This window comes from Rana temporaria, chromosome 2 (assembly GCF_905171775.1).
Source record: "Rana temporaria chromosome 2, aRanTem1.1, whole genome shotgun sequence".
Taxonomy (NCBI): domain Eukaryota; kingdom Metazoa; phylum Chordata; class Amphibia; order Anura; family Ranidae; genus Rana; species Rana temporaria.
The window spans coordinates 266,183,321-266,208,062 of NC_053490.1; the positions used below are offsets into that span (position 1 = coordinate 266,183,321).

The 24,742-nt window shown below is 41.9% G+C and overlaps 1 protein-coding gene across 5 annotated transcripts in view; it reads left to right on the forward strand.

The window, feature by feature from the left end:
• The window catches only part of BCAS3 (BCAS3 microtubule associated cell migration factor), a 1,469,256-nt gene that overhangs the window by 192,161 nt on the left and 1,252,353 nt on the right, over positions 1 to 24,742 (forward strand). For all 5 annotated transcript variants that reach the window (XM_040336914.1, XM_040336915.1, XM_040336917.1 and 2 more), the window contains exon 9: positions 17,035 to 17,111. In XM_040336914.1, coding sequence (XP_040192848.1) covers positions 17,035 to 17,111 — 77 coding nt within the window. The remainder of the gene's footprint in view (positions 1 to 17,034; positions 17,112 to 24,742) is intronic.

A 24,742-nucleotide genomic window follows, 5' to 3' on the forward strand; every position in this document is an offset into this window, starting at 1 on the left:
CCAGCCTGGGCGCCCTCCATTACTGTCATCATCTCATCTCCTCTCCTGTGTCACCAAAGGTCCGTCCGTGTCCAGCAATGATCCTCCTTTTCAGCAGAAAGAGCCGACTCACATGAGGCAGCAGCAGCCCCTCCCTTCTCAGCTCTCTCTCTGTCCACAATGACTGACAGTCTGTGTGTGACAGGAGGAGGTGTACCGTCCGCAGCACAGCGCCCCCCGGCACCCCCCCCCCCTCTCCTGAGTCCTGTCAGTCACAGTGTGTGGAGCCTGATGCCGTGCAATGCATCATGGGTACTGGCGGCTCCCGGGCTTGGGGGGACAGGTGGAGCATTGAAGAGGCACCCCAGTGCCACTGTACAACAGCAGAGGTGGTGTGAGCGAGGGCAGGCAGCCACCACAGGGTTCACCATTCAAGTTGGTGTGGTGAGTAAAGTAAAACTTTTGTGTATGTGTTAACAATATTTTTTTTTAAATGTATGTGTATAATAAAATATCTGCCCCCTCCCCCCCCCCAGAGCTTGATTTGCATTATTTGGCACTGATGTGATTGATCGGACGGACGTGGGTGTGGCTGTATTTGATAGGAGCAGGTGAGATTGTATTTGATGGGCATGGGTGAGGTAGAATTTGATGGACGCAGGTGAGGCTGTATGTGATTGGCGTGGGTGAGACTGTATTTGATGGGCACAGCTGAGACTGTATTTGATGGGCACAGCTGAGACTGTATTTGATGGGCACAGCTGAGGCGGAATAGATGGGCACATGTGAGGCTGTATTTGATGGGCACAGATGAGGCTGTATTTGATGGGCACAGCTGAGACTGTATTTCATGGGCACAGCTGAGGCTGTATTTGATGGGCACAGCTGAGGCAGAATGGATGGGCACAGCTGAGACTGTATTTGATGGGCACGGGTGAGGCTGTATTTGATGGGCACAGGTGAGACAGAATGGATGGGCTCAGCTGAGACTAATTTATGGGCACAGGTGAGGTGAAATGGATGGGCACAGGTGAGGCAAAATGGATGGGCACAGCTGAGACTGTATTTGATGGGCACAGGTGAAGTGAAATGGATGGGCACAGCTGAGACTGTATTTGATGGGCACAGGTGAAGTGAAATGGATGGGCACAGCTGAGACTATTTGATGGACGCTGGAGAGGCGGTATTTGATGGGCGCTTCATTAAAAAGTTAGGGTATACATAAGCAGGGCAAAGGGGGTGGAGTCCGGGGTGGAGCCAGGGGGGGGCGGCAAAATTAGGTTTCGCCTAGGGTGTCAAAAATTCTTGCACCAGCCCTGCGTACAGGTACGTGCTTGTGCCCAGCCGTGACATTCTGCCTACATATATGTGCAGGAGGCGGTCCTTAAGTGGTTAAAGGGTAACTCCACTTTTGTGGAGAAAAAAAAATAGCAAATAAAGAAAAAATAATTACCACATATAATTGTGACACTAATCATATTGTAATTGAATGTTATTAAAGACCCTTCCTTTTCAATCTGCAGCCACTGTAGATTTCTAAGAACACATTGCAATATGGCTACATGGAGTTGTTCTGTACACAGAGTGTGTACTGACCACTCCCCAGAAACCTAATTTCCCGCTTGTGTGATTGGCTCACCAATTTTCCCAGGAGTCTGCCTAAGGTACAAGTCAGATTTCAGGTATCCCTGCAACAAAAATTTCATTTTTGGAGAGATACTTTCAATAGGGGCACAGGGATGCAGGGCCAACAGATTTCCTCATTAGTGCTATACAACTGCACACAAGACAGTTGATTATGAAACCACTCCCATTAGACCCACTCGGTTAAGAATCACAGAAAAACGCACATGGATTGCTTCAGAATAACAAAAGGTAGGAATCTGCAACAAAGGTGGTTATAATCCTTGGGAAAAGTGATTGTCACCGGCGCAAAAATAAGTTCTAAATAATACTATATTGACCTGCTGCAGTGCTGTATAAACCTTCTATGAGGTTTAGGTGAAAAAATTAAAAAGGTTTTGGTACTGCGCTGGTATAATAATGTGATCTAGTTTACCCCAAAAATTTATTTATTTATTTATTTTTTTCTATTTGACCCCTATAGTGATATAGTGCTAGATCCAGTACAGTGATGTACGTGATGGGTCACTATAGAAACAGCTCTTGTGAACATATGTACTAGCGTGATGCTATGTGCATGTGCTGTGCCATCAAAAATAAATAAATGAATAAATAAATAAATAGATAAATATGGCTACCCCAAATGATGTGCTTGTGAAACAATATTCCAAAGTGCTATAAGTGAGTCTATAAACTATTATGAATATACATGCACAAGTGTGCGAACATATAAATAATGAATAATATTATTGATATATAAAAATAATAGTAAGGTGCGTTGGTGCCAAAAATTAGTTTTTCACAATTCATGTGCATTCATGCTGCAACACGTCCCCAATTATGGGTTAAGCGCCAGTTCACAAATTCCAGTCCAAACAGAAAGTGTTGCTGAGTTTAAATCCTGGTGCTATATTTCATGCATACAGGGTGCTGTCACTTCTTCCACCCGACAAAGATAAGTGCTACCACCACCAACTGCTGAAATGCAAACTCACCAGACCCCAGCTGGTAATGTGCCTCAAAAACTTATTCCGTTAAAGTTGGTGAGTCCTCTCAGGATGTTCCTCAATGCCTCAAAGAAACCAAGGGGCTCATCATGGTGAAATACGTTTAAAAATATATTTATTTAAAATTCATAATAAAAAACTACTCACAAGAGAGGTGCTTTAAAACCAGCACCTGGTGTCTTTGGCAGTGTCAGTCTTTTAGACAGCCGCTGACCAGCTTATCGTAAGGGTGCGTTCCTGGCTCCTGCTGTACCTGTGGTTTCACTGGTTAAAATTACACTCCCCCTTGCGCTGTCCACATAGCCTCTTACGCGTTTCGCAGTTTTGCGTCTTCAGAAAAGCTGGTGGATGATTTTGCTGTCACTGTATTTATCCCCTCTGTCAAATTGCACTTACTGGCCAAACAGGAAGTGGCGGCGCCGCCATCTTTACTATACCGGAAGTGGCCCGGCGGCCATCTTAACTCCTGTATACTGGCCGTGTATTACCTCTATTGCTAAGTGTGTTTCCCCGGGACAAATTATGTGTTTATTGGTGCAGCTGCTAAGCGCCATACTGCCCCAAATCCTCACTATTTTTGGCGTCATAACGCTGCTGGTATCCCTGGTTTTCCTCCCCTACGTTCTCTGTAGCCCGGAAGTGCGGGGACCCGGATGTACTGGTGCCGCCATTTCAGTATCTGGCATAGGGTTTATATAATGTGGGATGGTTGGACTCCCAACCATTTCCACAGGAAGTGCCCAATCGGCCATCTTAAGTCCTGTAGGTGACCTTTCCTGCTGTATGCGTCTTTGCCTGACGCTGCCATAGGCACCTTACAGATGTACATACAAAATTTATATATTACTATACATTGCCGTAAATTGTTAAAAAGCATTCATAAAAAAGATCAATAATCAAGTACACTCAAATGCAGGGGGTTTTTGTCATATAGAGACATTCTATCTATATTGTATGGGCCAATTAATATTTAATATGACAATTCCTTGCAATAAAACACTGTCATTAAAAATGAAATTATATATCGAAAAAACTTGTTGTCGGTGCGTTAATAGTCTAGAAGCGTCTAAATTATGTATATTATTAAAATTATTAAAATTAGGAAACCAGGTGTGGGTGTATACTCAGGTTAATTTATATTTATGCCTGCGCTAGTAGTCCTCCAAAAAACAATTAACGTCTAATTCTACATTCATCCCTTTCGGTTTGAGTGTATCCATTTTAAAAATCCATTCGGTTTCATTGCGTGAAATTTCCCTGCGCATATTTAGGTTTCTCCAGTTCTGTTCAATTTTGGTTATAATCCTTGCAATGTACATAATCACCCAGAGGGAATGTTTTTTTCTCAACAAAAGGGGAGTTGCGCTTTAGATTTTACTACTCTCTAGTATGAGGGTCTATTTAAAGCGGGGGTTCACCCTAAAACTACTTTCTAGTATTACAATGTCCCGACACATTACAATACAATTATGCCTATTTTTTTTTTTTTTTTATGCTGTACATACCTCGGTACAGCTAGTTCACCCGCGGCTTCCGGGTTGAGAATCCCGCGGGAGTGGGCGTTCCTAACTTGCTGGTGATTGAAGTGATGACCAAAAACGAGCTCCCCCCGTCGCGCAAGCTGCGTCACGATTGCCGAAAGGAGCCGAACGGCGGTGCGCAGGCTCAGTATAGCGCCGACTCGCCGATCGGCTTCTTTCGGCAATCGTGACGCAGCTTATGCGATGGGGGGAGCTCGTTTTTGGTCATCACGTCTATCGCCAGCAAGTTAGGAACGCCCACTCCCGCGGGATTCGCAACCCGGAAGCCGCGGGTGAACTAGCTGTACCGAGGTATGTACAGCATAAAAAAAAAAAAATAGGCATAATTGTATTGTAATGTGTCGGGACATTGTAATACTAGAAAGTAGTTTTAGGGTGAACCCCCGCTTTAAAGTGTATGCAAACACAAATAATAAAGTAGATAAAAGAAACCACTTGGGAAGTCTGTGGACTGAACTGCACTCTCCCACAGGAGGGGTGTGTTTTGATTACAATCAACTAACCATGTGTTTTACTAGTAGGAAAATAGGTTTTTAAAAACCACAGTGTGAATAAATTGTCATGCACAAAAAAATAAATAGCATATAAAAACCAAAGATCAGACGTAGCCCAAAGTGGCTAAAGGAGTCTGGGGGTGGAAGTGTACCCTCCAAAATAAAATGAGTGATCGGAGTGTATAGTACATAAAAAGGATTAAAAACAGTCCTCCGGAAATTAAACACTGTGAGTGCTGCTGCTGATAGACTGCATGGGGGAGAGCTGCAATCTTTGCGGAACTATATAAAAGAAAAAAGAGAGCGCACATCTAAAGTTGCAGTACCGTAAAAAAAGATTTAATAATAAAAAACAACATATTACACTCCCAAACAATGAGGGGTTGCAGTGGGAATCGTGATACTAGAGCTGATATAAAGTCCAAGAAGCGATAGATGCTACTGAAGATACCGATGCTGCAGGAAGAGATGACGGAAGCTTTCAGGATCCAGAAACCATCCAGAAAACCACATGGAGTACACCGCAATATTTCCCTGGTAACAGGGACGCATTTCAAAGCAATTTAGCTTCTTTATCAATCTATCAAAACTGTCTAACTACCTGGTATAAATAAGACCAACCCATGAGGGGGAGGCCGGGCCTAATCTCACACGTGCTGGCGGGTGCCATTAAAGTGGTGATTTTTGTGCTTCATGCATTCTATGCATAAGGGTAAAAAGCCTTCTGTGTGCAACAACCCCCCAATATTTACCTGAGCCCCCTCTTGATTCAGTGATGTCTACGAGAGCCTTGCCCCTCTATGGGGACTCACACTCCTGATTGGCTTTTGGGGGCAGCGGGAGCCATTGGCAATCCCAGGCAGTAAGCCAATCAGGAGATGGGGGTGGGTGGGGGTCCATGTGTGAATGGACACACACAGCCTCTCAGGAGCATGCTTGCTTGTGTGCCCCCAGAGCAAGCTGCTTGCTCTGGGAGTGACCGACAGCAGGGAGGGGCCAGGAGCTCCGACGTAGGAGCCGAGAAAAGGAGCGTCTGGGCTGCTGTTGGCAGAACCACTGCACAGAGCAGGTAAGTATCACATGTTTGTTTTTTTATTTTATTTTTTAAAACAAGACTTTAATACCACTTTAATTCTAGGAGGGGCAGAAAAAAAAGTGTGTGTGTGTGTATATATGTAATTAAAAAAACAAATGCAAACAATATGGCCCGGATTCACAAAGCACTTACGCCGACGTTAATCACTTTACGCCGACGTAGTGCAAATGTGCGCCCGGCGTATCTGTGCGACGTACCAACAAACTAGGATACGACTAAAAACAGGCTTAATCCCGCCAACGTAACTTTCCTATGCCGGCGTAGGGTGGGCGCACATTTACGCTGGCCGCATGGTGGCGCTGCCATTGATTAGCCATTCAAATATGCAAATAAGGAAAATACAGCGATTCACGAACCTGCGTGCGACCGGCGCAGGCTATGAGAGGTGCGCGTAAGTTGTACGTCCGGCGTAAAGTTAAGCCCCATAAAGGAGGTGTAACTCAGCAGCAGACATGTAAAGGTCTGCATCAGGGAACACAAGCCGGCGTATTTAACGATTACGTTCATGACGTAGGCAGTGATCCGGAGTATCTTAGGTAGTTGTTCCGACGTGGTTATGAGCATGCGCACGGGGATGCGTCCACAACATGACGCATGCGCAGTTCGTTCAATGTACTTGTCTGGCTCTCAAACCATCATTTGCATGGGGTCACGCCTCATTTGCATGGCTTTGCATGGGGCAAGCCCACTTCCACCTAGGCCGGCCTGCGCCTTCGAAACCTACGCCACGTCGACGCAGCTTTGGGAGCACTGGCTTCCTGAATTACATGCTTGCCTCTCTGTGCTGCGTCGGCGTAGCGTACATTGATTTGCTCTACGGCGGCGTAATGTGCGCCTGCTCTCTGTGAATCCGGGCCTTTATATCTATGTAAACAAGATATATCACAATAAGTAAAAATACATTAGTCCGCAACCAACATTTGAATGTTTTAAATACGTATCATGTTTAGATGACATATGATCACTGGGCAAACATCTTTTTCCACCTCTCCCTGTATATTTATACGGGGGGGGGGGGGGTTAGATAATTGCAACATTGTTTCTTCCCAAGGAGAGTAAATACAAAATGAAAATTACAGGTGAAACTCGAAAAATTTGAATATCATGCAAAAGTTCATTTATTTCACTAATGCAACTTAAAAAAGGTGAAACTAATATCTGAAATAGACTCATTGGGGCAGATCCACAGAGAGAGTACGCCAGCGTATCTAGTGATACGCCGGCGTACTTTCAAATTTCCTGCATCGTATCTTTGTTTTGAATCCTCAAAACAAGATACGACGGCATCTGGGTTAGATCCGACAGGCGTACGTCTTCGTATGCCTTCGGATCTAAGATGCAATTCTTCGGCGTCCGCTGGGTGGCGTTCCTGGCGTATAGTTAAAGCTGCTGTTTCGTGGCGTATAGTTAGATCTGCTATGTTAAGTATGGCCATCGTTCCCGCGTTTAATTTGATTTTTTTTTTCCGTTTGCGCAAGTCGTCCGTGAATCGCGGGATGGACGTAAGTTACGTCCAAGTCAAAACAATGACGTCCTTGCGACGTCATTTCGCGCAATGCACGATGGGAAATTTAGGGACTGCGCATGCGCCGTTCGTTCGGCGCGGGGACGCGCTTCATTTAAATGAAACACGCCCCCCTACTCGCCGATTTGAATTAGGCCCTGTTACGCCTCAAGAGATACACTACGCCGCCGTAACTTACGGTGCAAATTCTTTGTGGATTCAAAGCTGCCAAAAGTAAGTTACAGCGGCGTAGCGTATCTCACATACGCTGCGCCCATCTAATTGTATGTGGATCTGCCCCATTACGCGCAAAGCTGGATAGTTCAAGCCATTATTGGTCATAATCCCAAATCCACAATCTCTGAAAATGTGAATTTTACATGCAATCAATAAAACAAGGATTGTACATAGAACAATATCGGACCTCTGAAAAGTATAAGCATGCATCTGTACTCATTACTTGGTTCAGACCCCTTTTGCAGAAATTACTGCTTCAATGCGGCGTGGCATGGAAGCTATCAGCCTGTGGCACTGCTGAGGTGTTATGGAAGACCAGGATGCTTCAATAGCGGCCTTCTGCTCTTCTGCATTGTTCCGTCTTATGTCTCTCATATTTCTCTTGGCAATGCCTCATAGATTCTCTATGGGGTTCAGGTCAGGCGAGTTTGCTGGCCAATCAAGCACAGTAATTCCACGGTCATTGAACCAGGTTTTGGTGCTTTTGGCAGTGAGGACAGGTGCCAAGTCCTGCTGGAAAATGAAGTCGGCATCCTCATAGAGCTTGTCTGTGGAAGGAAGCATGAAGTGCTCCAAAATCTCTTGGTAGATGGCTGTGTTGACCCTGGACTTAATGAAGCACAGTGGACCAACACCAGCAGATGACATGGCTCCCCAAATCAACACAGACTGTGGAAACTTCACACTGGACTTCAAGCATCTTGCAGTGTGTGCCTCTCCATTCTTCCTCCATACTCTGGGACCTTGGTTTCCAAATGAGATGCAAAATTGCTCTGATCAGAAAAGAGGACTTTGGACTACTGAGCAGCAGATCAGGTCTGTTTTTCTTTATCCCAGGTAAGATGCTTCTGACATTGTTGTTCCGGAGTGGCTTGACAAGAGGAATACATTTGAAGCCCATGTCCAGGATCAGTCTGTGTGTGGTGGCTCTTGATGCACTGACTCCAGCCTCAGTCCAAAGTCCCCAACACTTTTGAATGGCCTTTTTCTGACAATCCTCTCCAGGCTGCGGTCATCCCTGCTGCTTGTGCACCTTTTTCTTCCATGCTATTCCCTTCCACATAACTTTCTATTAATGTGCTTTGATACAGCACTTTGGGAACATCCAACTTCTTTTGCAATTACCTTTTTGAGACTTTCCCTCCTTATGGAGGGTGTCAATGATGGTTTTCTGCACAACTGTCAGGTCAGCAGCCTTTCCCATAATTGTTATTCTTACTGAATCAGGCTGGGAAACCATTTAAAGGCTCAGGAACCCTTTGCAGATGTTATGGCTTAATTCATTGATTAGAGTGGGCCTAGAATATTGCACCTTTTCACAATATTCAAATTTTTTAAAATTGTGGATTTGGGGTTTTCATGAGCTGTAAGCCATAATCATCACAATGATGACAAATCATGGCTTGAACTATCTTGCTTTGCATGTCTCATATATTAGTTTCACCTTTTAAGTTGCATTAGTGTAATAAATGAACTTTTGCACAATATTCAATTTTTTCGAGTTTCACCTGTGTTTGTGTGTGTGTGTGTGTGTGTGTGTGTGTATATCTATATAATATATGTATATAATGTGTGTCTAAGAGATCTTATCAATGATCAATTTGATCAACGTGTTTATAGAAATGGATAGATAAAAAATAAATGAACAATCTAATAGATCTTGTACATGTACATATATGTATACAGAGGCAAAACAGGAAAATAGGTGTCAGCATAATTTGATGGAATACATAAAGTGAAATAAAAAATTAAAAGGGAACCTCCATTGTATATGAGGTGGGGACTGGGGAGAGCTATAGAGGTGTGGCAGTAGGGAGGCAGTGGGATAAATGACTGGAACTCCATGACAGATGATAATGGATTGCATGACCACGCAAAATAGGAGAGATAATAGCCAGTGCGTGTTGGATCAGCGGCAGAGTGATGACACCTATGGCGGACATGGGAATGGGGTGGAAGGAGAGGATTGTAGGACTTGTATGTAGAATCAAGCTGCATGCAGTAGACGGCTCTGAAGATAGAATGGAGAACTGTTGACAAACCAGAGGTCACATCTAGATATAATTAAAGAATGGTGCTGATGTACAGTTCCTCATTGACACCATCAGACAGTGTGTAATTTGAAGATCCAGTAGGTATCACAAGCACAAAGAGACTTAAACCTTTTGCTTTCAGGCAAGAAGGCAGGAAATGACTGAATGACAAAGACTCTCAAACAGTCTGGATTTTTGTTGTGATGTAGTAGGCAGTGTCTGGAGTCACTGAATTTGGGGAAACCCTTCTCAACGCTCCTGCAATGTTCACCAAGGCATGCCCGGAAAGATTTAATGGTCCTTCCAACATATTTCATACCACAAGATCAGAGTTGGTGCAGTATATCACAAAAGTGGTGAAGCATGTGTAGAAGCCATCGATTGGGTAGCTTCGGCTCTCATGGTCCATGAAGGACTGACTGTTGATCATGGCTCATGAATTGGGAGATGAGGCAACTGCATTTTTTTTAATTTGTACATGCCTTTGAGGGCTGGTAAGGTGGGAATGGTTGGAACAAGAGATGTTTTGGGTAGAGAGAACTTGCTCAGACCTATCATATTCTTAACACTTGCGGATTTCCTAAAGATCACCACTTGTTTGAGCATGTGTTGGATGGAGCGAAAATGGGCAATCAATTGGGTGCTGAAAATTGGGCTCAGAGTGCTGGTGTCTCTCGATGACTCCATTGACTCATGATGGCCGGTATCCGAGGAGGCTGAATAATACAAAGCCAGTATCTATTGTGTGCTGCATTGATGGAGTTGTGGCTGTAACATTTCTGTAGGAAATACTTTGATAGTATGATACAGTGTGATACTTTGGGACCGATAGTCCTCCTTTCTGTGCAGTTGCGGAACAGCCTGTAAAACTGGCTGACTGGAATGTTATTTTTCAAAGCAGGATGATAACTGCCATTGTGTAAATAGGAGTTTCCTGCTGTGGGTTTGGAATAAATCTTGGAACTGATGTGGCCAGGGGTGTCGTAGAAAAGATCCACATAGAAGAATGTTAACATTTGTTAGTGCGCTACAGATGTGAAATGGATGCCAAAGGGGTTGATGTTACACTAGTTTATAAACTGATATAGGGGGCCCCTGTCTCCCTGCCAAATCAGGCTGATGTACTCTATATACCATCTGTAAACTATGATGTGTGCCGCATAGGGATTGTTGGACCAGATGTAAAGGTCTTCCCAATAGCCCATAAGCTATGCGTAGCTTGAAACAAAACTTGCTCACATAGCGGTGCCAACTTGTTGTAAGAAGAATTCCCCTAAGAATTGTGTTTGTAGTGAAAATCGAGTGGCATCCACAATGGAGTTGGCCTGTTTGCTGTTAAACTGGTTGTCTTTGTCCAGAAAGTACTGTAGGGCTCTAAGGCCTACTTCATCAGTTATTGAGGTGTAGAATTACATCATGGAATATTAAAATATTGGCCACTTAAAAAAAAATGTTTTCCTTTTTTGAAAGAACACCCTTGGATGCTGCCTGGTCTAGTAGCGTATAGAGTTCCACTTTGAACTTAGGCAAAGGGTCTTTTGAGAGCCAAGTGTAGGTGTTGTTACCGCCCAGTAATCGTTTTGCTTTGCTGATGTAGTTTTCTTTGTCCTGGATGACTATACTCTCTCCTTTATCGGCCTGTCAGATGACTAGGTCATGGTTGGTCTGGAGGGCCTTCAGTGCCTGTGTCTCACATGGGGAGAGGTGGGTTGGTGAGTTGTGATATGACAAACATGCACCAGATCCTTGTATACCATTTGATAGAAGACTTTGTATAAATCGGCTTGATAGGAATAAAAGACAGATCTGGACCTAAATGGGGTATGTGTGATGGCATTGTCCAATGGTCTCATATGTTCATATGTTCCCAATCTGCTCCAACGGAATCATTGGGTGACCACCCTGATTCAATTAAGAGACTATAGAGTGTATCTAAGTCTTCCTGGGCTCTGTATTCCATGAGGCTTGACCAACATTGTAGGACCTTCATTAGCCACTAGCATAAATGCATTCTTCTTCTCTTTATCAGAGTAGTATCGTTGTAGCGTGAGGAATCTGTTCCGATCTTTGAACAGGTTGAATGGTTTGGGAAAAGAGGGTGGGGCAATTTTAGGCCTTTTCTGAGGACTAACAGTTCATTGGTGGAAAGTTGTGTGGTGGACGAGTTGAAGATTTTTATCATTGATTGATGGTCCTCTCTCTTTTTCTTTTCAGCTCCCCCCTGCAGCCTCTTCTGTGGTGTCTCCTAGTCGTTTTATGGTCTGCAGAGGGGTTAGATAAAAAGGGGGTTCAAAACCTGATGTGGAAACTGGTGCCCCTGTATCTGGATTGGGTGATGTTGAGGCACCTAGAGGCTGAGGCTGAAGGAATTATTTTGGTGTCTTGTTTGAAAATCACCTTTGTGCTAGATTTCTCGATTTTTCTTTCATGGGGCTCCACATGGCACTGATCTTCTTGGGGGGCGGAACAAACCTTGGCTTTAGGAGATGGAAGTTTTTCATTATTTGTAGCAACCGACTTGGAATTCTGACTGTCTGAAGGGCCTTGATGTTTGGAACGGATGGGGGCCAATCCAACCTTGGGATTTCAAACCTAGAGGTCTAGAGTGGTTGGTAGAGGAAAAAAGGATGGACAGCCACACTCCAAAAAACCATAAGGTTGTCTTTAATATAAAAATGGAAAAATGCACTACAAAAACAAGCAGAGAACAGGAATAACAGCCTACGCATTTCACACTACAAATCAGTGCTTAATCATGGCTAGAGTGGGACTGATCATGTTCCAATACATTCCAAGTGTTGGATGGTTAGGAGGAAATGGTCTGCCACACATAAAAATCCAATAATATTTACTTTTGATTGGCATTTTATAAGAAAAATGTATTAACTGAATTATCTGGGGGGAAGGGCAGCACAATGACCAAGTGGTCCCTGTGTCTGTGTGGGTTTAATCCGGCTACTCCGGTTTCCTCCCATACTCCAAAAATGCTGGTAGGTTAATTGTCTCTGTCTATATTGGTCCTAGTATGTGTATGTATGAATGTGAGATAGGGACTTTAGATTGTAAGCTCCTTGAGAACATGGACTGATGTAAATGTACAATATACTGTATCTATAAAGTCCTGCATAAATTGACAGAGTTATATAAGTACCTGTAATAAAAAATAAAATGGGTGCAAAAATGTTTACAAATGGCCAAATATAACAGTAATATTTGAATTGTTACTGAACCACATTGCTTTGATATCTCTGCCTTGCACCGCAAGCTCCATGACCGTGCCCATGGAACCCGCGGACTCTATGTCCGCCGGTGTCCCGCGATAGTGTCACAGAGCTGCAGAACGGGGGGATTCCTGTGTAAACAAGGAATGCCTTGTGACAGGACACTGATCTTCTGCTCCCTGTCAGCAGAAGCCGTGATCAGTGTCGTGTCACATGTAGCCCAGCCCCCAGACAGTTAGAATCACTGCCTAGGACACACAAAACCCCTTCCTCGCCACCTAGTGGTTAACCTTTTCCCTCCCGGTTTCATTTACACAGTAATCAGTGCATTTTTATAGCACTGATCGCTGTATAAATGACAATGATCCCAAAATAGCGTCAAAAGTGTCCGATGTGTCTGCCATAATTGCGCAGTCATGATAAAAAATCGCTGATCGCCGCCATAACTAGTAAAAAAAATGTATTAAATAAAAATGCCATAAAACTATCCCCTATTTTGTAGACGCTATAACTTTTGCGTAAACCAATCAATATACGCTTATTGTTTCTTTTTTCTTTTTACCAAGAATATGTAGAAAAATACATATCGGTCTAAACTGAGGAAAAAAAAATGTATATATTTTTTCGGGGATATTTATTATAGTAAAAAGCAAAAAATATTGCTTTTTTATTTTTTAATTGTCGCTCTTTTTTTGTTTATAGCACATAAAATAAAAACCGCCAAAAGAAAGCTCTATTTGTGGGAAAAAAAGAACGTCAATTTTGTTTGGGAGCCACGTCGCACGACCACACAATTGTCAGTTAAAGCGACGCAGTGCGAATCACAAAAAATGACCCGGTCATTGGGCAACCAAATCCTCCGGGGCTGAAGTGGTTAAATTCGTCATTTTAAACTGGTGTTATATGTGATGCATGTAGCTCTTGTGCATCTTTTCTCTAGCCCCTGTGGTTTATAGATTAAAAAAAAGAAAACAAATGTTTATGGACTCTTTCTGGTATTGAACTTTTTTAAGTTGTAATCTTACTATAATGTTTAAGTGGTATTAAACCCAAAAGCAAAAATATATTATTGCAGCTTACCAATTCTTAGATTGTGATGGGTGCATTAGACATTTTTTTTAACCTTTCTTTCCCTTATTTTCATTTGGAACAGAACAAGCTCCCTCTGCTTATGTAACTGCAGTGTAAGCAGGAGTTTGTCTTAAATGTAATAGTGTATCTAACGTATATCTGCTAGTACATCTAACACCCCCCTTCCCCCCAGACTGACAATGCTTTAGTCAAAAGGTGCCCATTTGCTTCTTCATCCAGTACGAGGGGCACTATTATGCCCCGTACACACGATCGGTTCGTCCGATGAAAACTGTCCGATAGACCGTTTTCATCGGACGAACCGATCGTGTGGGGGCCCCATCGTTTTTTTTCCCCATCGGTGAAAAAACTTAGAACCTGTTTTAAAATTATCTGATGGTCAAAAAAACAATAGAAAAAAAACGATCGTCTGTGGGCAAGTCCATCTGTTAAAAATCCACGCATGCTCAGAATCAAGTCGACGCATGCTCAGAAGCATTGAACTTCATTTTTCTCAGCACGTTGTAGTGTTTTACGTCACCGCGTTCTGACACAAACGGATTTTTAACTGATGGTGTGCAGGCAAGACTGATGAAAGTCAGCTTCATCGGATATCTAATGAAAAAATCCATCGGTCCGTTTTCATCGGATGAACCGATCGTGTGTACGTGGCATTAGTGCAGGAGATGTATTACTAGCCAGATCACCAGGTAACGACAGAGCTTAACCACTTCAGCCCCGGACCATTTCAAAGACCAGAGCATTTTTTTGCGATTCGGCACTGCGCCACTTTAACTGACAGTTGCGCGGTCGTGGGACGTGGCTCCCAAACAAAATTTACATCTTTGTTCCCCACAAGTAGAGCTTTCTTTTGGTGGTATTTGATCACCTCTGCGGTTTTTATTTTTTGTGCTATAAACAAAAATAGAGCGACATTTATGAAAAAAAAGCAATATTTTTTACTTTTTGCTATAATAAATATCCCCCAAAAATATGTAAAACATTTTTTTTGTTCAGTTTAGGCCGATATGTGTTGTTCTACATATTTTTGGTAAATAAAATTGTAAAAGGTGTTTGATTGGTTTGCGCAAAAGTTATAGTGTCTACAAAATAGGGGATAGTTTTATGGCATTTTTGTTAATTATTTTGTTTACGAATAATGGTGGCGATCAGCGAATTTTATCGTGACTGCGACATTATGGTGGACACATCGGACACCTTTGACACATTTTTGGGACCATTGTAATTTTTACAGCGATCAGTGCTATAAATATGCACTGATTACTGTGAAAATTACACTGGCAGTGAAGGGGTTAACCACTAGGTTTCGCTGAAGGGGTTAAGTGTGCCCTAGGGAGTGATTCTTACTCTTAGGGAGCGTGGCTACATGTGACACATCACTGATCGCTGTTCCCGATCACAGGAAACAGACAATCAGTGACAGTGTCACTAGGTAGAACAGGGAGATGCATGTTTACACTTGCCTCTCCCGGTTCTGCAGCTCTGTGACCTTATCACAGGACACAGGCGGACATCGAGTCCGTGGGTCCTGCGGGCATGGTTACCAAGCTCGTGCCATTCTGTCTACATAAATCTACGGGAGCTGGTCGGGAACCGGTTAAAAAAGAAAACTAATGCAGCCACCACATCTAATGATTGGTAAGCTGCCATATATTACATTTTTGGTTTTATACCACTTGATTTTGTTCAGGAATTAAGTAGGTGCAGTGCTCAGTAGCCATAGTGCAGCTATTTTGAACATTGTGGTGTCCTTTTATGAAAGTGTGGTAAAATACCGCATTTCAGTTCTCAGTCATTCTCATGGGAGATCGCTCTCCTCTGAGTGCCTGTTTATAAAACTTTGTAGATCGGTTCTTATGTTGAGATGAGGAGCGATCTACAAACGTCTGGAAACTCCTGAGATCTGCTTCTCTCACTGTAATCTCGCGTGATGTAGCGGGATTACAGTATGAGGAAGTGAAAAATACACGAATCGGCTCACATACACCACATATAAAAAAATAAAAATAAAGTTACATTCCCACCAAACAATATACATTAACCTAATTATTAAAAAACATTGTTTTTATCAATATTTAAAGCTCATACATGTGCCTATTTAAATGTGAATGGTGTATAGTATATGAATGGAATCCACATATCTAATGCAGCTATACACCATTCACATAAATGAAAAATACATTTTCAGTTGTTTCACACTTTTTTGTTATGTATAATTCCACATGTGTTAATTCATAGTTTTGATGCCTTCAGTGTGAATCTACAATTTTCATAGTCATGAAAATAAAGAAAACTCTTTGAATGAGAAGGTGTGTCCAAACTTTTGGTCTGTACTGTGTGTGTATATATATATATATATATATATATATATATATATATATATATATATATATATATATATATATATATATATATATATATATATATATATATATAATGTGTGTGTGTGTGTGTGTTTATTTTTATACGTATATATATATATATATATATATATATATATATATATATATATATATATTAGAGAGAGAGATAAAGATAGATAGATAGATAGATAAACACATATACATACACTATAAATTCCTAACCTGCTAATTTTGGGGTGTGTAATAGTGGGGAAGATGTGTTCTGACTGTATAGCTGCTTGTGTGTGAAGCATGGAAGTCAAAAGACTTCCTTCTTCCTCCACAATACTCATCCAGCTTTGGCTTCTCACTCTGATTCTCCACCTCTGAGATGGTGAATCAGAAAGTGAGAATTCTGTCACAGATTGCCAGTGAGGTGCTGAGATCGCACTTTCATAAACTGGCCGTTTCTGTGACAGTCAGTTAAGATTCTCACTGTGCTGAGATGATCAGTGGAGAACATGTTCTCCGCTGATTACCTCAGCTTCATAAAGTGTTTATGATCTGAGATCAGCGGTGAGAATCGGGATCGCCGCTGATCTCACTTTCATAAAAGGACACCTGTGTTCTCTGAATTCAGCCATCTCTATTTCATCTAAGTTTAAAAAAAAAACATAGTTATACTGTACAAGATTGGCAGCTAGGATTATATATATATATATATATATATATATATATATATATATATATATATGTATGCAATCCAATATGCAAACCTGTGTTTCCTATTTAAAGATACTGAATGGTTTTATACATATGGAGAGTAATAATAGTTGTTTTTAACACCTGAACTTTTTACTTACAGGGTACTGGTGGTAGTTCTACAAGAGAAGATTGCTGCTTTCGACAGCTGTACATTCACAAAGAAGTTCTTTGTAACAAGTAAGCATGCTGAATTTGTAGAATACAAATTTTAAATAATAGCAGCACAGTATCTGAAATCTCAGATTATGTTCATTACTAAAATAAGAAAAACAAACATTGTTTAAGTCAGGTGAATATAAAGCATTATATATAAATATTTTAAAAGTATACACAGCCCACCAATTAAGTTCCATTCTGCATTTCATATAACTTACCAGACGACTTCATACGGCTTTCTTAAAATGCCTGTTTACAGAGCTCAGTAGCTCCAAACTCAATTACATATATAGCTCAATATGTCAGTGGGGAGAATAATCTTCCCCCTTCTTGTTCTGTACAGACTTTAAATGATGGAGAAACAGTAAAATGAAAATACTTCTGCTATGCTGCTTTTTCACTCACGGTTCTTGAAACCGGAAGTGTACCATGACCTTTAGGGCTACAAAACACACTTTTAGGTCCCATACAGGCAGCAATATGCCCTATAAATACAGACAACAGTATGTAAAAGAGCAATGTACACCAGGCTTTTAAACATTATTTGCAAGCAGTTTTGTTGAAACTTTTAAAGTACACTTGAGTTTCAGTATTGGGACGTTAAACAAAGCTCTTCATGGGGCATGGCCCTGCAGCGGATGTAGCCGGACGCACTTTCAGGATCTCTACGCCGAAACTCCGCTATTTTATCTTGAGGAATCGTTCACTATCGCTGCATATCACTTATTACGGCTGTTGGAAGGTCCCCTGAGTACGATTCTGCCTTTGCCTGCTCGGTACTCCCACGATGTCTGCCGCAAAACGACAAAACTCATCTAGGCCTGTGGATACCATGGCCCAAACTGGCGCCCTTGCACAACACTCTGCTAAGGAGAAACACAGGGAGGCGGCTGAAAAGCTATCCAGCACTCCGGAGGACTCATCCAGAGGAACATCTGAAGCTGATGACACGGTGCCCCTGGAAGACACCGCCGTCTCGGGTTTCGCTTGGGATGCAGTAAGTACTCCAGGGGATGGATCTACTAGGCCCCACATCTCCACCAGCCCTAACACCGATGGCAAACCCACATTAAGGGACATTTTCACAACAGTAAACACTTGCAACATATCCATAGCAGCCCTTACTGCTGAGATATAAGGGGTGAAGACAGAAATGTCTTTCTTGTGGCAGAATACTCAAAAGCTGAGGGAGAGAACATCTGCTTTAGAAGGGGGAGAGAGCTCCATAGAGGACGACGTGGCGCCCATGCAGAGGGACCTCACATATAATGATCATCTCATCGGGCAGCATTCGTCACGTTTGGAGGACTTGGAGAATAGGATGAGAAGAAATAATGTGAAAGCTATTGGGTTGCCTGAAAGAATAGAAAGAATCCTGTGGAGTTCATTTTGAAAAATGGCTGATTACTGCTTTTGGCAAAGAGGTGTTCTCCCTCATGTTCTCCGTTGAGCAGGCGCACAGAGTCCCAGCTAGGCCTCAGCACCCGGGAGCCCCTCTACGACCTTTCCTGTTTAAACTCCTTAATTATAAGGACAGAGATGCAATTTTGGACAACGCCAGGATATAGCCAGCGGCCCTAAAGATAGATAACGCCAAAATATTACTATACTATACTATTTTTCATGATTTTTCTGCTGAATTGCAGAAACAGTGAGCCAAATTCATGGATGTCAGACGCCGCCTTAGAGACCTTGCTCTAAAATATGCCATGCTGTACTCTGCCTGCCTGCGAGTTGAGGTTCTGGGTTCGGTGCAATTTTTTGAATTGCCATCTGCGGCTGCACAATAGCTGGATCGGGAAGAGCAAACGATCAGTGAAGCTCGCAACCGATGTCCTGCCCCACCTCGATTGACAGCGTAATGTTTCTGCATTTACCATACCTTTCTTCCATTTTCATATGCTAAGGTGGAGGAAGCTGTAGAGGTGAGGAACTTTGTTACCACCAGGGCTTCTTGTTCTAGCTCTTGAGAAGTTAAGACACTGAAGTGCGCTTCCACTGTTGCCCCCAGAATGGTCTGGTTCAGACCTCTCACCGACTCATGGCAAGTCAGTTTGGCCATGTTGGCCAGTTACCTAAAGTTTTATTTTTTTTTGATTTTTGCACCATGGCCTCATTTTATAATTTTTTTTTGCTTTTTGTGGTTCCTACCTCCCACCTGTCTGCTGCGCACCCAACTGTATTGAAGTGTTGCTCAATGAGACTGCAGTTCCCTCCATACTTTACTTTTTTTTTCTGTGCTGGCATGTGGTTCCTCTTACATGCTGTTCCCAACATCTGATGTCTACTCATGTTGCACCCAAACGTATTCTCCTTGTTCTCATTGTTCTAGTATTGCAATGTCTAAGCTAACCAGAATTTTGTCCTGGAATGTCCGGGGTCTGAATAATCCTGTCAAAGTGGTTGGACGCGGATGTGATTTGCAACTGGAATTTCTCCTATTGGAAATCATTAGAGTATTGAGGCCAGAGAAAGCCAGGCAACTAGTATTTTTTGTATTTTCAGCAATTTTAAATTTTATTACAGGTATCCTTTAAAGAGGAAAACTAATTTTAGAGTCAAAATGCTTTGTATTTCACCTTTTAATTATATTTACATTATTGCATGATGACCAGCTTGTAAAACAGCACTGGACCTTTAAACAATGACCAATTCTCCTGATTTGTTTTAGTGAAATCAAAGCTAATGATGTTATTTGGAACACATTATCCAGAGCCTCTTTCAACTCTTAATCACAGTTTTAATTGAAGGCATCAGATAAACAATTGCACTTAACAGGAAAGAAGGGAAAAACAAGCTAACATCCCACGAGAATATTTACTAAACAAATGGAATCCTATGTCTTTGAGAATCAGCCGAGGAATCATGTTCTATTTATATGTGTGTGTGGCGTACAGCACGCGTTCTTCCTGCCTTCCAAAGAAAGCTCTTAAACTGGCAACCAACCATATGAACATATCCAACATGTCATCCCGAATTGTTTCATATCTCTACCAAGGAGCAGTTTATATTTAGCAACAGCAAGCAAAACATTTTTGGATTATAGGAAATATAAAAATTTTATGTGATTGTCCCATGGTAATCTTTTATGAATTTTACACATGTATATAACAACAACAAATCACGCATTTTATTGATGCATTGGCTTTCAGTGCTGGCACACAGAGTGATCTTCTACTCTAAGGCCTCTCTCACACTAACTCTCCTTGTAACTGTAACATTATCCCTCCCTATAACCTAAACCGTAGCATTAAACCTCCCTTTAACGCCAACCATGGCATTAAACCTCCCTATAACCCCAACTGTAGCATTAAACCTCCCTATAACCCCAACATTAAACCTCCCTATAACCCCAACCGTATCATTAAACCTCCCTATAACCGCAACCGTAGCATTGAACCTCCCTATAACCCCAAACATCGCACTAACCCTGCCTATAACCCCTACCCTAATTTTACCTTGCCTAATGTAAATTTAACATCTTATTTACATACTCACCTGTCCAGCACCAGGATCTTATGCACTGAAGACCAAAAATCCCCCCCCCCCTTTTTTTTTAGGAGAGGATAGTATTTGGATGAGAAATTTTGAATATGTATTTGCACACCCAGAATAGAAGGGATTTAGTGTTATGATTATTGTTATGGATGCTGCTGTATAAGGCGTTGGGTAGGTGGGGTTGTGTTTTTTTTTTTGGGTGCTATTTAATAGGAGTCCAAATAATAGAGAAGGCCCTAAAGGAATATAATAGGGAAGATAAATGAGGAGTGAGTATTATAGTTATTAGAGAACCCGCCACACGAGGGAATGGAAGGTTGTTGTTTGTTTTTCTTTTCTGGTAATTGTGTGGGGTTATGTTGGATACTGAACATGAAATAGAGATTATGGTCAGTAAAATAGGGGATAGGTAAAGTGCCTCTCCACTCCCATCCATGAATGGATGGGATTGTACACAAGAGAGGGGAGTGGGGAGGGATAGGGTGGGTGGGGAGGAGGGAGGTGGAGTGAGTGTAAGGGGGAAGTATGTATGGGGTTTTCAATGGTGTGATTTAAATACCCTATGGACACCCCCCATTGGCTCCTCCCATACTCCAGCTATATTGTCTGGGAAAAATAATTGTTTTTTGATAGTATCCTGGAATGTCCGAGGATTAAACTCAAAGTTTAAACAAGCATTGATGTTTCAATATATAAGAAAATATGCTCCCCAATTGATTATATTACAGGAGACACATTTAATGGGAAAAAAATTCATAACGTTAAAAAAGCCTGGATACAAAAAACATATTCTACCTACTCCTATGCTAGGGCGGTATCGATCTTGGTAAATAAATCCTTCCCGGGAGAAATAGAGAAGGCCTATATGGATATGAATGGAAAATGTTATCTTGTTGTATACGATTGGTAAACAGAAATATGTTACAGTGGCACTATATATTCCACCTCCTTTTTTGGTGGGAGTTCTGAATGAGATAATGGAAAAAAATCATTCAGTATCTCCCAGCGAAGTTGGTATTAATTGGAGACTTCAATGCGGTTCTATCACCAGAATTGGATAGACCAAAACTCCCTAGACAACATTCAGCAGAATTGTACAATTGGGCACAGGCAATGGGGTAACGGAGATTTGGAGATAAAAGAATCCGGGGGAAAGAGCGTACTCCTGTTTTTCTACTTCCTATAAAACGGCGTCTAGAATAGATCTGGCATTTACGGATTCTGCGATGTTAGCAGACATCGCAGAAGCCATATATTTACCAAGTGGGCTTTCAGACCACTCGCCTCTATTCCTGTCAATACGTATACCTACCAAGGAAATACATCCTTGTGGAGATTAACTCCGCAATGAGTTGGACACCCGGAAATATAGAAAAAATTACATCTATAATAATGGAATATTGGGAGAATAATGCCGGATCATCCTCGGTGGAGATGGTCTAGGATGCGTTTAAAGCGTATTTTACGGGGGCAATATATATCAAATATTGCAGCGGTCAATAAAAAACAGAAGGCCAAGATACAAGAGTTGAAAATACAGATTGATTCTCAGAAGGAAAAATTTGGTCAAGATCCCAGTAGTATTAACTTTGATGAAATGATGGCTGCACAAAGAGATCTACATTTGCATATGGAAGAAATAACAAGATTAGAAACACATAGAAATAGACAGAATATTTTTGAGCAGGGGGATAAAGATGGTAGATTTCTGGCAAGACTGGCGCAACAAGAACATCAAGCTACAATCATATCAGAAATCGAGGACTTAAATGGACAGAAAGTAAAAGAACCTGAAGAGATATTGGAGGCCATTAGAGAGTATTACAGTGTGCTGTATGCCTCTCTACCCTCCGTCTTCCGCCCGGGGGTTATGATGGACCTATTGGACTGGATAGCCCTCGGGTGGCTGTCGGATGAGGAGAGGAGAGCATTGGTCCGCCCCATTGTGGTGGAGGAGATTATGGAGGTAATATGTACTTTTTCGGGAGAAAAGGCACCAGGACTGGATGGAATTCTGGCAGAATTTTACAAAAAATATGGAGTATTAATAGCCCCCCAAACTAGCAGAAGTATTTACAAGAGGGTTAATGAAAGGGGCCCTCCCAGACTCAATGAGAGAGTCACATATAACATTAATATATAAGGAAACAAAGGATCCAAAATAATTTTCATCATATAGGCCAATAGCATTACTAAATGTAGACTTGAAAATATTGACAAAGATATTAAGATTTCAACCCCTGCTCAGAAATATAATAGATGCAGATCAGACAGAATTTATGCCACAGAGAACAACAGATATTAATCTACGTAGGCTCTATATAAATATACATACCCATCATATGCAGGAAGGATCTAGGACAGTGGCCTCTTTAGATATAGAGAAGGCCTTCGATACAATCGAATGGCCTTTTCTGTGGGAAATACTGAGAAGGATGGGATTCCCATTGGTATTTATTAAGTGGATTCAAATAATCTATGGGAGACCCATGTCAGCAGTTAAGTTGGGAGGAAATGTATCATCTTTTTTCCAACTATATAGGAGGTACGAGGCAGGGTTGCCCCCTCTCTCCAGCGCTCTTTGCGATAGGGACTTCGAGTGGGGGGGTTGGAGGAGAGGGTAGCCCTGTATGCTGATGATATGCTGTTTTTTTTAAGAGATGCGGGTCCATCTCTAGAGGGAGCTCTAGAACTGTTAGATGTTTTTTCTGTATTTATAGGGCTTAAAGTAAACTGGGGTAAGTCCATATTGTTCCCTATCGATCAAGGAGCACAGGAAACTGCCGCTCCGAATTCACCATTGAAATGGGTAACAGAATTTAAATATCTGGGTATAATAATATCTAGACAGGTTGAAGATTTTTGAAATCTGAATTTAGATCCAGTAATACAGGAGCTTGGAAAGAGATTAAAGATATGGGTGACGCTGCCTTTGTCATTATTGGGATGTGTAAATCTGGTAAAGATGAAGATCCTTCCTAAGTTCTTGTATATATTCAGGAACTCTCCACAGTGGGTGCCAAAAAGTTTCTTTACACAGCTACATGGAATGCTCTCTTCATTCATATGGGCAAATAAACCAGCCAGAATTAAATTAAGTACACTTATGAGACCAGAGGCGCAAGGAGGGTTGGCATTTCCAGATTTTCACAATTAGTGACGGCGGGGAGATGGTTAAACCCGGATGGGTATGATCCCGCTACCATGTTGGAAGCAGCAGCGGTCCAATCAATGGAGGCACTGCAGGGATTGTTGTATAGAGGGATAAAAACAAGGCGAGATTTAACCCCTGCAATGAGAACAACAGTTAAAATATGGAAAGCAGCAATGGGAAGAGGATACTCTAAAACCAACCTATCCCCAAATACCCCACTGTGAGAAATCCTGAACTACCACATTTGGATTCGATTCAGGATCCAGGTGCACTAGACTAGACTAGATACAGGGTAAAGAAACTGTCGCAAGTATTACAGGGGGAAAAGTTTCTCTCATATGTAGAAATGAGGCAGCTTTGGAATATCCCCGAGAGTTATGAGTTTAGGTATAGGCAGCTTATCCATGCCTTATTAGCCCGGTTTCCAGAGGGGACCCCCGGGATTAACAGAATCAGATTTGGAGCAAATGGTAAAAAGTGGAAAAAAGACAGCCTCAATTTTTTATGGGTACTTATTGGGGTCTACATTGTCAGATATGAGTAAATTAAGTGAAAAATGGAAGAGAGATGTTCCAAATTTGATGGAGAGGTGGGAGGAAGTATGAAGGTTCCCATTGCAGATATTGATATCACTTCGAGATAAATTGTGCAGACATTCCAGGAGACTTTATGCATATATTTTTGTTATGCCCAAAAATAGTGGTATTTTGGAGAGAGGTTCTGAGAATGATTGCCACAGTGACATCAATAATCTTGGAACAGGAGGCAGAGATCGGTTTGCTAGGATTGGCAGGGGAAAATTCTGTTTCAGTGGGAAGGAGAACACAGGTAGGCGTATTATTATTCTATGCTAGGAAAACAATAGTGTTAAACTGGAAAAAGGCATATGCTCCTTCGGTGATACATTGGAAAAATGTAGTAAACAGCAATTTGCCACTTTATAGGGAGGCATACTGCAACAGAGGACATGGGGAGAAATATGAGAGAGTATGGGCGAGTT